Here is a 12,162-nt window from a genome sequence, read left to right as displayed (position 1 = left end):
CCCATATTTTTCGACTAAATTTTGATTTTTTTTTTGCGTTTTTAACTGGAAATATTCGGATTCTCGGCATTTTTTGGCTATAAAAGCTCTGAAAATGGTGTTTTTCAAGTTTTCTGGGTAAAAAATCGATTTTCCGTGGTTTTTCCACAAAATTTCCTGAGAAAATGCACAGCCGATTGATAAAAAATCAATTTTTTTTGCAGATTTACCAACGTGGATTGGCTTTGGTCCAACAATCGGATCGTGCAAAAATGGCGAGCAATTTCTTGAAACAAATCACAAAATTATCACTACAATTGACTGATTATAAAGGAGCACTCGGATCGATTCGGGAGGAAATTGAGAAATTCGCCGAAATTCGGGTACTGATAGACTACAAACTACACGAAAATTCTATAGAAAAAACGAAAAAAAAAACAAAATTTTTTAATTTTTTTGGATGTTCTGAAAAATTGCAAATTTTTGATTTTTTTTTGTTTTTCACTTTTTTAAAAATTGAACTTTTGTAGTTTATAGTGGGACGTGCTATTTTTTAGACTACAAACTACAAAAAAAACAATCAATTTCTGATTTTTCCGTGTATTTTTACGAAAATTTGAATTTTTCAACTTTATTTAAAAAATTGGTCTGCTAGACTACAAACTACAAGAATTTTGAATTTTCTAAATTTTGACAAAGATTTTTTTTAAATTTTTCCGATTTTCAGGAATATCCACGTATTGGCCAACTCGGAATCGGTCTTGTTATAGTGAATTTGGCTCTGGAAGATTCAGTGGCGGCTCTCAAAGATTATGGATGGGTTATTTGGTACGAAGACACGCGAAAAATTTTATTAAAAATTGAAATTTATGCGGAAGAAGTCGAAAAATACGACGAAACTCGATTTTTCGAAGCTGTTGTGTAGTTTGTAGTCTGGCAGACCCAAACTGATTTGGGTCTGCCAGACTACAAACTACAAAATATAATCAGCAGACCCAAGTGGTTTGTAGTTTGTAGTCTGGCAGACCCACAAATGGGTCTTTGGAATTTTCCGTTTTTCTAACAAAAGTGCAAATTTACGAAAAATCAGCATTTTTGCAATAAAAAACTGGACAATTCGGCAAAAACCGGTTTAAAAAAAATATTTCCGTGTAGTTTGTAGTTTGGGTCTGCCAGACAACAAACTACAAACCATTTAGGTCTGCTAATTATTTTCTGTAGTTTGTAGTCTGGCAGACCCAAACTACAAACTACACGGAAATATTTTTTTTAAACCGGTTTTTGCCGAATTGTCCAGTTTTTTATTGCAAAAATGCTGATTTTTCGTAAATTTGCACTTTTGTTAGAAAAACGGAAAATTCTAAAAACTGTATTTTTGCAGTTTTTGTACTCTGGCAGACCCATTTGTGGGTCTGCCAGACTACAAACTACAGAAAATAATTAGCAGACCTAAATGGTTTGTAGATTGTAGTTTAGCAGACCATTTTTTTTTCGAAAAAATCAGAACAAAAAAAACAATTTCGTAGCTCTAAAAAAAATGTAAGTTTTTGAAAAATCGATTTTTTTTTTCTAATCAAAATTTAAACAATTCCATCGAAAATTCAATTTTTTGCAGTCAATCTCCGGATTTTCAAACATCAGAAGATGGACGTGTATGTGAGAATCTTATCGGATTCTATGAGGCTGGCGATGATGAAAGTTTCCAGAATGTACTGAAATGTGGAGCCCTACGGTCTATGGACAATGAGGTTTGGCTCATTTTATCGAATTATCATCCTAAAAACCGTTCAATTTTTCAGTATCTCCGAGTGATGAAAATTCTAAAAGCACCGTCTGGAAATGCGGGACTCGGTGACGGACAAGAAGATGACGATGATGAAGGATTATGTTGAGAATCATCAATCGATAATTTGTACATTCCACCGCCCACGCATTTTTTAAATATTTATTTATTTTTTATTTATTCGCTTTTTCACCCGTTCAAAATGTTCACTTGATTAGTTTTACTACGCGCAATAAATTATTTCTAAATCTCAAATTCCAGTGACACAGTCCAATGTTGAAGCAATTGGGCCTGCCACACTACAAACTACACAACAATGTTTAGCAGACCCAAACTTTTGGGTTAAAAAAAAAAGAAAAATCGAAAAATAATCGTTTCCGGTCTGCTAGACTACAAACTACACAAAATTATTTAGCCGACCCATCATTTTTTCGACTAAATTTTGTGTTTTCAGGTGAAAATAAGCAGATTTTTAACAGAAAATCGATGAAAAATGTGGATTTTCGGGTTTTCAGACGGGTTAAATTGTGATTTTATGCATAATTTTGCCGAATTCAAATATTTTCTAAGCGAAAAATCGATTTTTTTGAGTAAATTTTCAATTACATGCTCCGAGAAAATGCACATTTTGAGATTTTTCCCGCCAAAAATCAGGATAACCTCTTAAAATTACAGCAAAATTGGCCATTTTCACCGAGTGGGTTTGCCAGACTACAAACTACACAAAAATATTTAGCAGACCCAAGCATCTAACCAGTTATGGTGTGCTCAGAAAAGAAAATAGAAAAAATGAGTGTAGATAAAGACTTTAAAAATTGGAATTTGGAGTCGTTGGGCATATTTTCATCGTTTTGTCAATCAATTTTTGCTCTAAACTTAAAATTTGTCTGTTTGGAGCATTTTGAAAATATGATCAACGACTACAAATTTAAATCCCAAAATTCCAATATTTTCTATGCGAAAAATCGATTTTTTGAGTAAATTTTCATGAATTGTCACATTCAAATCCCGAGAAAATGCAAAATTTAAGGGAAAACTGTTCAAAATTACAGCAAAAACTGATGATTTTACTAAGTGGGTATGCCAGACTACAAACTACAAAATGTATTTAGCAGACCCATCATTTTTTGAAATTTTTGTTTGAAGGAAGCAAAATTCTTTTTTAAATATCATAATTTATTTTAGCACAAAGAAAAGCACGACGTAACAATTAGAAAAAAGCGTTAAATGTTCGGTGAAAAAAAGGAAATGATTTTTAAAATCGAAAAAAAATTGAAAGCCAATCAATTAAAATACTGACAATGTCATAGGTGTTGGGATGGAAGAATGAAAAAAGAAAAACTGAAAATTTCAAGTGGAAAAGAAGAAGCGGCGGCCAATTTGGTGCAGTTATTGAATAAGTTCATGAAAATTAATAAGTTAACTATAATTATAAGCAGAGGGGGTTTTCGGTGAAATATAACATTGTAAAATCGCATATTTTTTTGGGAGTAAAATTGAAGTGTTTGGGTAGAAGCTTGGCTTGAAAGCTGGAATTAAACAATAGAGAAAATATTAAATAGTTTAGAATTCTTCGGCTTCTGCTCCGCCATTTGCCTCGTCTTCTGGTGGTGCGAATCCTTCTTCCGTCTCGTAGAGAACCTGGAAATATGTTTTTAAGAACTTTTTTTTCGGGGTAGTTATTTTTTCAGTTTTTTCTGCAAATTTTCAGAAATTTTAAATCTAATTTTAAAAAAAGTAAAATGTCGAAATTGAATATTTTTCAAAATTAAGGGATAAATTGCTGTTTTCTTTTTTTTTTTAATATTCAATTTCAGACTTTTCCGGAATTTTAATTTTTTTTGTAAATAAAAAAAAACATTTTTAAACAAAAAAATGTTTCAAAATTACGTTTTTTTATTAAATAAAAAATAATTTTTTTTGTGAATATGCATCACTTTCGGAATTTTTCGCTACTTTCCGAGAATTTTCATTTAAAAAAAATGTTTTTTTTCGGTTGATATTTTTTCAAAATTTTAGGAATTTTTTAAATTGAAATAAAAAACGTTTTTTTCACACAAATATACGTAACTTTCGAATTTTATTTTTTTTTCAAATTTTCGAGAAGTTTTATTTTTAAAAAATTTTCTTCAAAATTTCCAATGAAAAAATATACTAAAAAGTTACCTTTGGTTGTTTTTCTTATAAAGTTTCTGAATTTAAAAAAAATTCAAAATTTTCAACAAAATTTTCACTTTTTTGACTTTGATATAGTTGGAAATTAGCAATTATCAAAAATTTTGGAATTTTTGAAATTTCTTGAATTTTATCTAAAAATTGATGATACTTTAAATAGTTTTTCATATGTTTTCAAACAAAATTTTTTTTTTTGAAATTTCCGGAATTTAATTATAAAAAAAATTAATGAAATGTTTCAAACATACTTTCTTCAAATTTTGGGAATTTTTAGATGAAATTTTTTTTTAATTTCCACACATTTTCCACACAAATATTTGCAATTTTACGAATAATTGTTCTTTTTTTTCAAATTTCCGAGAATTTTCTAAATTTAAAAAATTTAAATTTTCAAAAAAAGTCTCACTTTTTTACTTTTGATATAGTTGGAAATTAGCAATTATCAAAAATTTTGAAAGTTTTTTTTATTTTCAAAATTTACATTTTTTTATTTTCAAAATTGATTAAATTTTCAGTTTTTTCAGCCAAATTTTCAATGTTTTGCAAATATATATGCTACTTTAAATATTTTTTCATAAATTTTCAAAGCAGATTTTTTTTGAAGTTTAAATTTTTTTGTAAATAAAAAAGTTGAAATTTCCAAACATATGTTTTTTTTTCGAATTTTCGGAATTTTTAAATAAAAAAGTTATATACATATATATATATTTTTTTTAATTTACATAGATAATTATTTTTAAAAATTTCAAAAACAATTTTTTTCCCAAATGTTTCAAATTTTTCCGGCAAATCGGAAAAACGGCAATTTGCCGGAATTGATAATTTCCGGCATATTAGGCAAATCGCCAAAAATGAAAATTTCCGAAAAATCTCACTTTAGGAATTTTTCACACAAATATACGCAATTTTCCGAGAATTTTCTAAATTAAAAAAAAAAATTTAAATTTTCAACAAAATTTTCACTTTTTTTCATTTTTGATATTGTTGGAAATGAGCAATTATCAAAAATTTTGGAATTTTCGGAATTTTTGAAATTTCTTGAATTTTATCTAAAAATTGATACTTTAAATAGTTTTTCATATGTTTTCAAACAAAATTTTTTTTTTGAAATTTCCGGAATTTTTCAATTAAAAAAATGTTTTAAACATACTTTCTTCAAATTTTCGGAATTTTTAAATTATTTTTTTTTATTTTTCACACAAATATACGCAATTTTCCGAATAATTTGAATTTTTTTTCAAATTTTCGAGAATTTTCTAAATTAAAAAAAATCAAAATTTTCAAAAAAGTCTCACTTTTTTGACTTTGATATAGTTGGAAATTAGCAATTATCAAAAATTTCGGAATTTTTTAAATTTCTTGAATTTTATCTCTAAAATTGCTCTTTTCTAAACATTCTAAATCCAAATCAGGGGTGTGCGGCAAATCTCAAAATTTGCCGAGCTCGGCAAACGGCAAATTCGGCAAATTTGCCGTGCAAAACTCGAAAAAATTTGATATTTTTTATGTTTTTTGGAGCACCAAATCTACTGAATTCTTAACACACATCTGGTTTCTGAATAAGTTCCGCGTAGTATGTCTGTTTAAGCATAAAACTAAGTCAATTTTGTGTCATTTTACTAAATTTTTGGCTAAAAAATCAATAGTTTTAGTCAAAATTGTACTGTAAAATTTTTGACGTGTGCGGCAAATTCGGCAAATCTACTTTTTTGAAATTTGCCGAGCTCGGCAAATTCGGCAAATTCGGCAAATTCGGCAAATTTGCCGCACATCCCTGATCCAAATTTCAGGCTACTTTCGGTAGTTTTTCCCAATTTTCATCAATTTTTACCTCCAAAACTCGATTAACTTCAACATTTCCAATCGATTCATTATCCTGACAAATAACTTCAATCGTTCGAAGTTTACTAAAATAAAAGTCTCTTTCTTTTTCCAGACTTGCAATAACATTGTCAGATTCTGTCAGCTGACGTGTAACTTCTTCCAGTTCTTCTTTTAATTTATTAAATGTCGCCATATCGACTCCCGGTGGTGCAGCAGCAGCAGCCGCTGCTACGGTTGATGCAGAACGAACGGGCGGTGCACAAGTTTTTGGAGGTGCTGCTGTTGGAGTTGGAGCTGTTGCTCTCGGAGCAGCTGAAGAACGGGATGGAGTTGGACGGGTTGGTGGAGCAGCCGGGGTGGCGGCTGGAGTTCTCATTGTGGTCACTGGTTTTCTGAAAAAAAAAAAGTTTTTTTTAATTAAAAATTTCAATTTTCAAAAAATTTAGTGTATTTTTTTTTATTTCAGAAAAAAATTTTTTTTTCGAAATAAACTAGTATGAAACAGAGAGGTGGGTGGCAAGCATTTGGCATTTTGCCGGAATTGAATTATTCCGGCAAATTAGGCAATCATCATGCGATTTGCAGAAAATTTCCGGCAAATCGCCAAAAATCGGCAGATTGCCGGAATGGAACATTTTCCGGCAAATTAGGCAAACCTGCATTTGCCGGAATTGAAAATTTCCGGCAAAATGGAAATTTGCCGGAATAGAAAATTTCCGGCAAAATGGAAATTTGCCGGAATTCATAATTTCTGGCAAATCGGCAACTGGCCGGAATTGAAAATTTCCGGCAAATTAGGCAAACCTGCATTTGCCGGAATTGAAAATTTCCGGCAAAATGGAAATTTGCCGGAATTCATAATTTCTGGCAAATCGGCAACTGGCCGGAATTTATAATTTCTGGCAAATCGGCAACTGGCCGGAATTGAAAATTTCCGGCAAATCGCCAAAAATGAAAATTTTCCGAAAATCGGCAACTTGCCGGAATAGAAAAATTCCGGCAAATCGGCAATTTGCCGGAATTGAAAATTTCCGGCATATCGGAAAATCGGCAATTTGCCGGTATTGGAAAGTTCCGGCAAAGCGGAAAATCGGCATATTGCCGGAATTGCAAATATCCGGCATATTGGAAAATCTGAAATGTGCCGGAATCGAAAAATCGGCAATTTGCCGGAATTGAAAGTTTTCGGCAAATTGGGCAAACATGCAATTTGCCGGAATCGATAATTTCCCGCAATTGGGCAAACCTGAAATTTTCCAAAAATGAAAATTTCCGGTAAATGGGCAATTTTCCAAAAATGAACATTTCCGGCAAATTGCCAAAATTGATAATTCCCATCAAATCAGCAATTCGCCGGAATTTATATATTCCGGCAAATCGGCAATTTGGCAAAAATTAACATTTCCGGCAAATGGGGAAACCGGAAATTTGCCGAAGACGACAATTTCCACCAAATCAGCAACTTGCGGGAACTGAATATTTCCGGCAAAACGGCAAACCGGAACTTAATTTTTTTTCCGGCAAATTAGGCAAACCTGAATGGAGTATTTCAGGTAGATCCGCAATTTGCCGAATTTGAAACTGTCCGGCAAATCGGAAAACCTGAAATTTGCCAAAAATGAAAATTTCCGGCAAATTGCCAAAATTGATAATTTTCGTCAAATCAGCAGTTCGCCGAAATTCATATATTCCGGCAAATCGGCTTTTTGCCGAAATTTAAATTTTTCCGGAAAATTAGGCAAGCCTACAATTTGCCGAAAATGAAAATTTCGTGCAAATTCGGCAAACCGGCAATTTGCCAGAATTGAAAATTTCCAGCAAATCGCCAAAAATGAAAATTTTCCGAAAATCGGCAACTTGCCGGAATAGAAACATTCCGGCAAATCGGCAATTTGCCGGAATTGAAAATTTCCGGCATATCGAAAAATCGGCAATTTGCCGGAATTGGAAAGTTCCGGCAAAGCGGAAAATCGGCAACTTGCCGGAATAGAAAAATTCCGGCAAATCGGAAAATCTGAAATTTGCCGGAATTGAAAGTTTTCGGCGAATTGGGCAAACATTCGGCAAACCGGCAATTCGCCGATTTATCGGAAATTTAAATTCCGGCAATTCTGAAAATTTGCCGGAATAAATAATCGTTTGCTGTTCATCACCCCTGGTATATAGAAAAATTGAATAACGAGATTTCCAAAAAAAACCGTACTGCGGAACACTTCTAGCCGGCATTCTCGACGGAGTCTTCGCTGAAGCTCCAGCAGCTGGACCCCCTTCAGTCGGAAGACCTTCTCCATTACGTGCTTGCATTGGATCATACTCATGTCCATCATAGTTAGCATCGAACAATTTCTTGAACCATTGCAAGAATTCAAAGTTGTCCTGCAAAAATTGAATTTTTTAAATTGATAGAAGATTAAAGGTGCTTTATTAGACTCAAAATTGTCTGAAAACGCCGAATTTCATAATGAAACTTTTTGAAAACTTTACGAAAAAAAAGTTATGACGGCTCAAAAAATGGCCTAAAATTAGCTAAAATTTAAAATTTGACCGACTTGCCAAGCGGCTGGAAACTTTTTTTTTTTGAAATCACCGTGTAATTTTGGGCATACCAGTTTATTATCTTGAGTTTTCAACTCAATTTAGGTACATTAACGGTGGAAGAGGAATGTTCCTAACAAGAAAAGGTTTTTAGTTTACCGTCAGACTTCAAAACGAGACATGTGCCATTTGAAAGTGTTCTATAAGGATATGTCACTGCAAATTTTTAAGCGGCAAAGCTCCGCTCTCAATCTCTCTAGCATTGATCTGAAAACGTTTCAGTGCATTTTTTCACTACTTTGGAGGCATGTAGAATTGCTCCAAAATTTTTTTTTGCAAACTTTAAATGTTTTTCAGAAAGTTTAAAAGTAGGAAAACAATTTGGTAGATTTTTTGAAAGTTTTAAATTTTTTTGAAAAATATCAAGAATTTTCAGATTTTTTTCGAAAAAAATTAAAAATTTTCCAAAAATCTACCAAATTGTTTTCCTACTTTTAAACTTTCTGAAAAACATTGATCGTTTGCAAAAAAAAAATTTTGAGCAATTCTACAGGCCTCCAAAGTAGTGAAAAAATGCACTGAAACGTTTTCAGATCAATGCTAGAGAGAGATTGAGAGCGGAGCTTTGCCGCTTAAAATTTTGCAGTGACATATCCTTATAGAACACTTTCAAATGGCACATGTCTCGTTTTGAAGTCTGACGGTAAACTAAAAACCTTTTCTTGTTAGGAACATTCCTCTTCCACCTTAAATGTGTCGCGAAGACAGGGAATAAAGAAATTCCACTGTTCACGACTGTAATAAATACAAAGATTTATTAAGAATAATACTTCAAATTGTTACGTATTATAACTGCTATCAACTTCCCATTCAATCTTCTGAGCAATGCCAAGTACAACTACACCAGTCAATGAGCTATTCGAGCAACAAGGAAAACCCTAATTCAAACTGCCGCCAAATGTGTACGATTAAAGGAGCAGCAATGGTGGTCTCGCGACGACACACGTGACGACAACTGTGACAGTAACCCACGAGGATTTGCATTGGCCTAAATTGGATGGCGCTCCTCCACTCACTCGCTTCGCTCCGACTATCGGGAGACGTGATAATTGATTGATTCTACTTTTAATGATAGCTTTTATTAACGCAATAAATTATGAGTAAATACACAGTGTAAAGATCCTAATAATCCTCACAAGGGCCGGAAGTAGCTCCGAAACAAAATGTACCTAAATCGAGTTAAAAACTCAAGATAATAAACTTTTATGCCCAAAATTACACGGTGATTTCAAAAAAATTAGGTTCCAGCCGATTGACAAGTCGGTCGAATTTCAAATTTTAACTAATTTTAGGCCATTTTTTGAGTCGGCATAATATTTTTTTTTTAGAAATTTTCATTTTCAAACAGTTTCATCATGAAATTCATTAATTTCACATCCGATCACATTTAAAGTTAAGCTAGATACTTTGTAGTTTGTATTGTGTATACCTGAAATTTTCCCTTAATCAATTTATCAACAGGAATCACTTTCTCGACACCCAAATTCTTCCACGTAGTCTGCACTAGTTTCCAGTTGGAAAGCCAATCCAATTCAAGACGACTATTCCATTTCACTTTCTTCAATTGAATACTATCAGGGAATAGGAAATCGGTGAACTGCAACACAAATATTCATTTTATTTCCGATTTTTGAAGTAAAAAATGACAAAATTTTGAGGTTTACCTAGAAATTTGCAATTTTGGGTCCAATTTTCACGAAATTCGATTAAAATTCGTTGAACTTTCGATTTTTTTGGAATTTTTTTGTAACATAGATTTTTTTCATTTTTTCAAACACATTCTAAAATCACGAAAATTGTATTGTTTTCATCCCTTTCAGCTTCAACTGGCAGCTTCAAAATGAATCGTGTGGTGGTACCCGAAAATGAAAAAAATGGAGAATTCTGCACAATTTAGGCGTTATTATAATAATAATAATAGTAATTAAATTAACTATAACAGAAAAATTATATGTTAACGTTATTTATTACAGGAGGACTAACGGTTCGGACGATTTTGAACGTATAGGCCTAAAATGAGCTGAAATGAACGAATTTCGTAATGAAACTGCTCAAAACAATTTCAAAAAATTTTTTATGGTGGTTCAAAATTTTGAAAAAATTAAACTGAGTTTGGCTAAAATCACGAATTTTTCCCCATCTTTCCGTGTCACATCTGTTCGAAGTTGGATTTTTTGGAATTATCGTCCTTTATTACATGTAGTGGTAGTTTATCTCATTTAATTTCGTCGATATTTGTCGAAAGTACATTTAAAGCCGATAGGTAACCAATTTCTACTTTAAATGTACTTTAATCGACGAAATTAAATGAGATAAACTACCACTACATGTAATAAAGGACGATAATTCCAAAAAATCCAACTTCGAACAGATGTGACACGAAAAAATGGGAAAAATTCGTGATTTTAGCCAAAACCAGTGTAATTTTTTCAAAATTTTGAACCGCCATAAAAAACTTTTGAAATTTTTTTTGAGCAGTTTTATTACGAAATTCGTTCATCAGCTCATTTTAGGCCTATACGTTCAAAATCGTCCGAACCGTTAGTCCTCCTTTAAGTGCTGTTAATGAGATAAATCAACTACCATGAATTCGGGGAAAAAACTAGCAGAAATCAATAAATGTTGAAATTTAGATTTTCTAATTGTAAGTTTTTTAAAAAAAATTTTCATAAAATTTTACTTTTTCACTAAAATTTCAATATTCCACTTTTTCTCGCGATTTTCGTTCTCACTGCAACTTTTTCCTCACGAAGGACGAGGAAAAGTGGTTTCTAGGCCATGGACGAGGGGCCGACAAGTTTCAGCGGCCATTTATCTTGCTTTGTTTTCCGCCTGTTTTCTTTCGTTTTTCTCAGCTTTTTCCCGTTTTTTCTTATTAAAACTGATAAATAAATATTTTTTGCAGATGCTAAAACAATTTCCAAGTGAAAAAATTATGTATTCAGTCGGCAAGCAGCGGTGAAAGTGGGCATTGTAATATGATGGATTACGGGAATACCACAACCTAAACTTTTTCTGAAACATGATACATATGATGCTTAAATGCTGAAATGACCTGATTTTCATAACGAGACCGCTGAAAAAGTTTTGAGGTTTTCAAAATTCAACTTTTTTGGTGAAAAAGTCGAGATTTTCGCACAAAAAGTTGAATTTTGAAAACCTCAAAACTTTTTCAGCGGTCTCGTTATGAAAATCAGGTAGTTTCAGCATCTAAGCAGCATATGTATCATGTTTCAGAAAAAGTTTAGGTTTTGTATTCCCGTAATCCATCATATTGCATTGACCACTTTCACCGCTGCTTGCCCACTGAATACATGATTTTTTTACTTGGAAATTGTTTTAGCATCTGCAAAAAATATTTATTTATCAGCTTTAATAAGAAAAAACGAAAAAATCGATGAAAAACGAAAGAAAACAGGCGGAAAACAAAGCAAGATAAATGGCCGCTGAAACTTGTCGGCCCCTCGGCCATGGCCTAGAAACCACTTTTCCTCGTCCCTCGTGAGGAAAAAGTTGCAGTGGTTCTGCGCATTGTATAATGCCCCTCTCCTTACCAAGCAATATCCGGCTCCAGTATGAAGTTGCTCAATTTTCGTAAAATGAGCCTGAAGGCAGTCATTTACCCACATGAGCATTTCATGACGGGATAGATTATCAGCGGAGGATGCAGTTGTATAAACATTAACTACTTGATAGCCCATTGTTTTAGGTTTGAGGAGTAGCTGTAAAAAGTATTTATTCCGTTAAGGGTTTTTTTTGGTAAAATCAATTATATGAGTATTAATATTAAAAATTTATTTTTTTTT

At 32.4% G+C, this 12,162-nt stretch overlaps 2 protein-coding genes across 2 annotated transcripts; one reads left to right on the top strand and one right to left on the bottom strand.

Annotated features, from left to right (window-relative positions):
• Positions 1–251: 251 nt before the first annotated feature.
• On the top strand, positions 252–1,871 carry Y59A8B.25 (DUF727 domain-containing protein; the record flags this gene model as incomplete). The annotated part of the gene is made up of 4 exons (NM_001047734.3): positions 252–362; positions 707–807; positions 1,595–1,727; positions 1,779–1,871. The coding sequence occupies 4 exons, from the start codon at positions 252–254 to the stop codon at positions 1,869–1,871; spliced, it is 438 nt and encodes a 145-aa protein (NP_001041199.1).
• Positions 1,872–2,930: 1,059 nt separating this feature from the next.
• Positions 2,931–12,078, bottom strand: ebp-1 (microtubule End Binding Protein). Its single transcript, NM_075125.7, has 5 exons — positions 11,911–12,078; positions 9,786–9,953; positions 7,965–8,137; positions 5,769–6,153; positions 2,931–3,403 (listed from the first exon to the last, which is right to left on the bottom strand). The coding sequence occupies exons 1-5, from the start codon at positions 12,055–12,057 to the stop codon at positions 3,326–3,328; spliced, it is 951 nt and encodes a 316-aa protein (NP_507526.1). The 5' UTR covers positions 12,058–12,078; the 3' UTR covers positions 2,931–3,325.
• Positions 12,079–12,162: the final 84 nt, after the last annotated feature.

Source organism: Caenorhabditis elegans, chromosome V (assembly GCF_000002985.6).
Source record: "Caenorhabditis elegans chromosome V".
In the NCBI taxonomy this organism is placed as follows: Eukaryota; Metazoa; Nematoda; class Chromadorea; order Rhabditida; family Rhabditidae; genus Caenorhabditis; species Caenorhabditis elegans.
The sequence above is the reverse complement of the archived record's forward strand: the minus strand, read 5'-3'. Positions and strand labels throughout refer to the sequence as shown.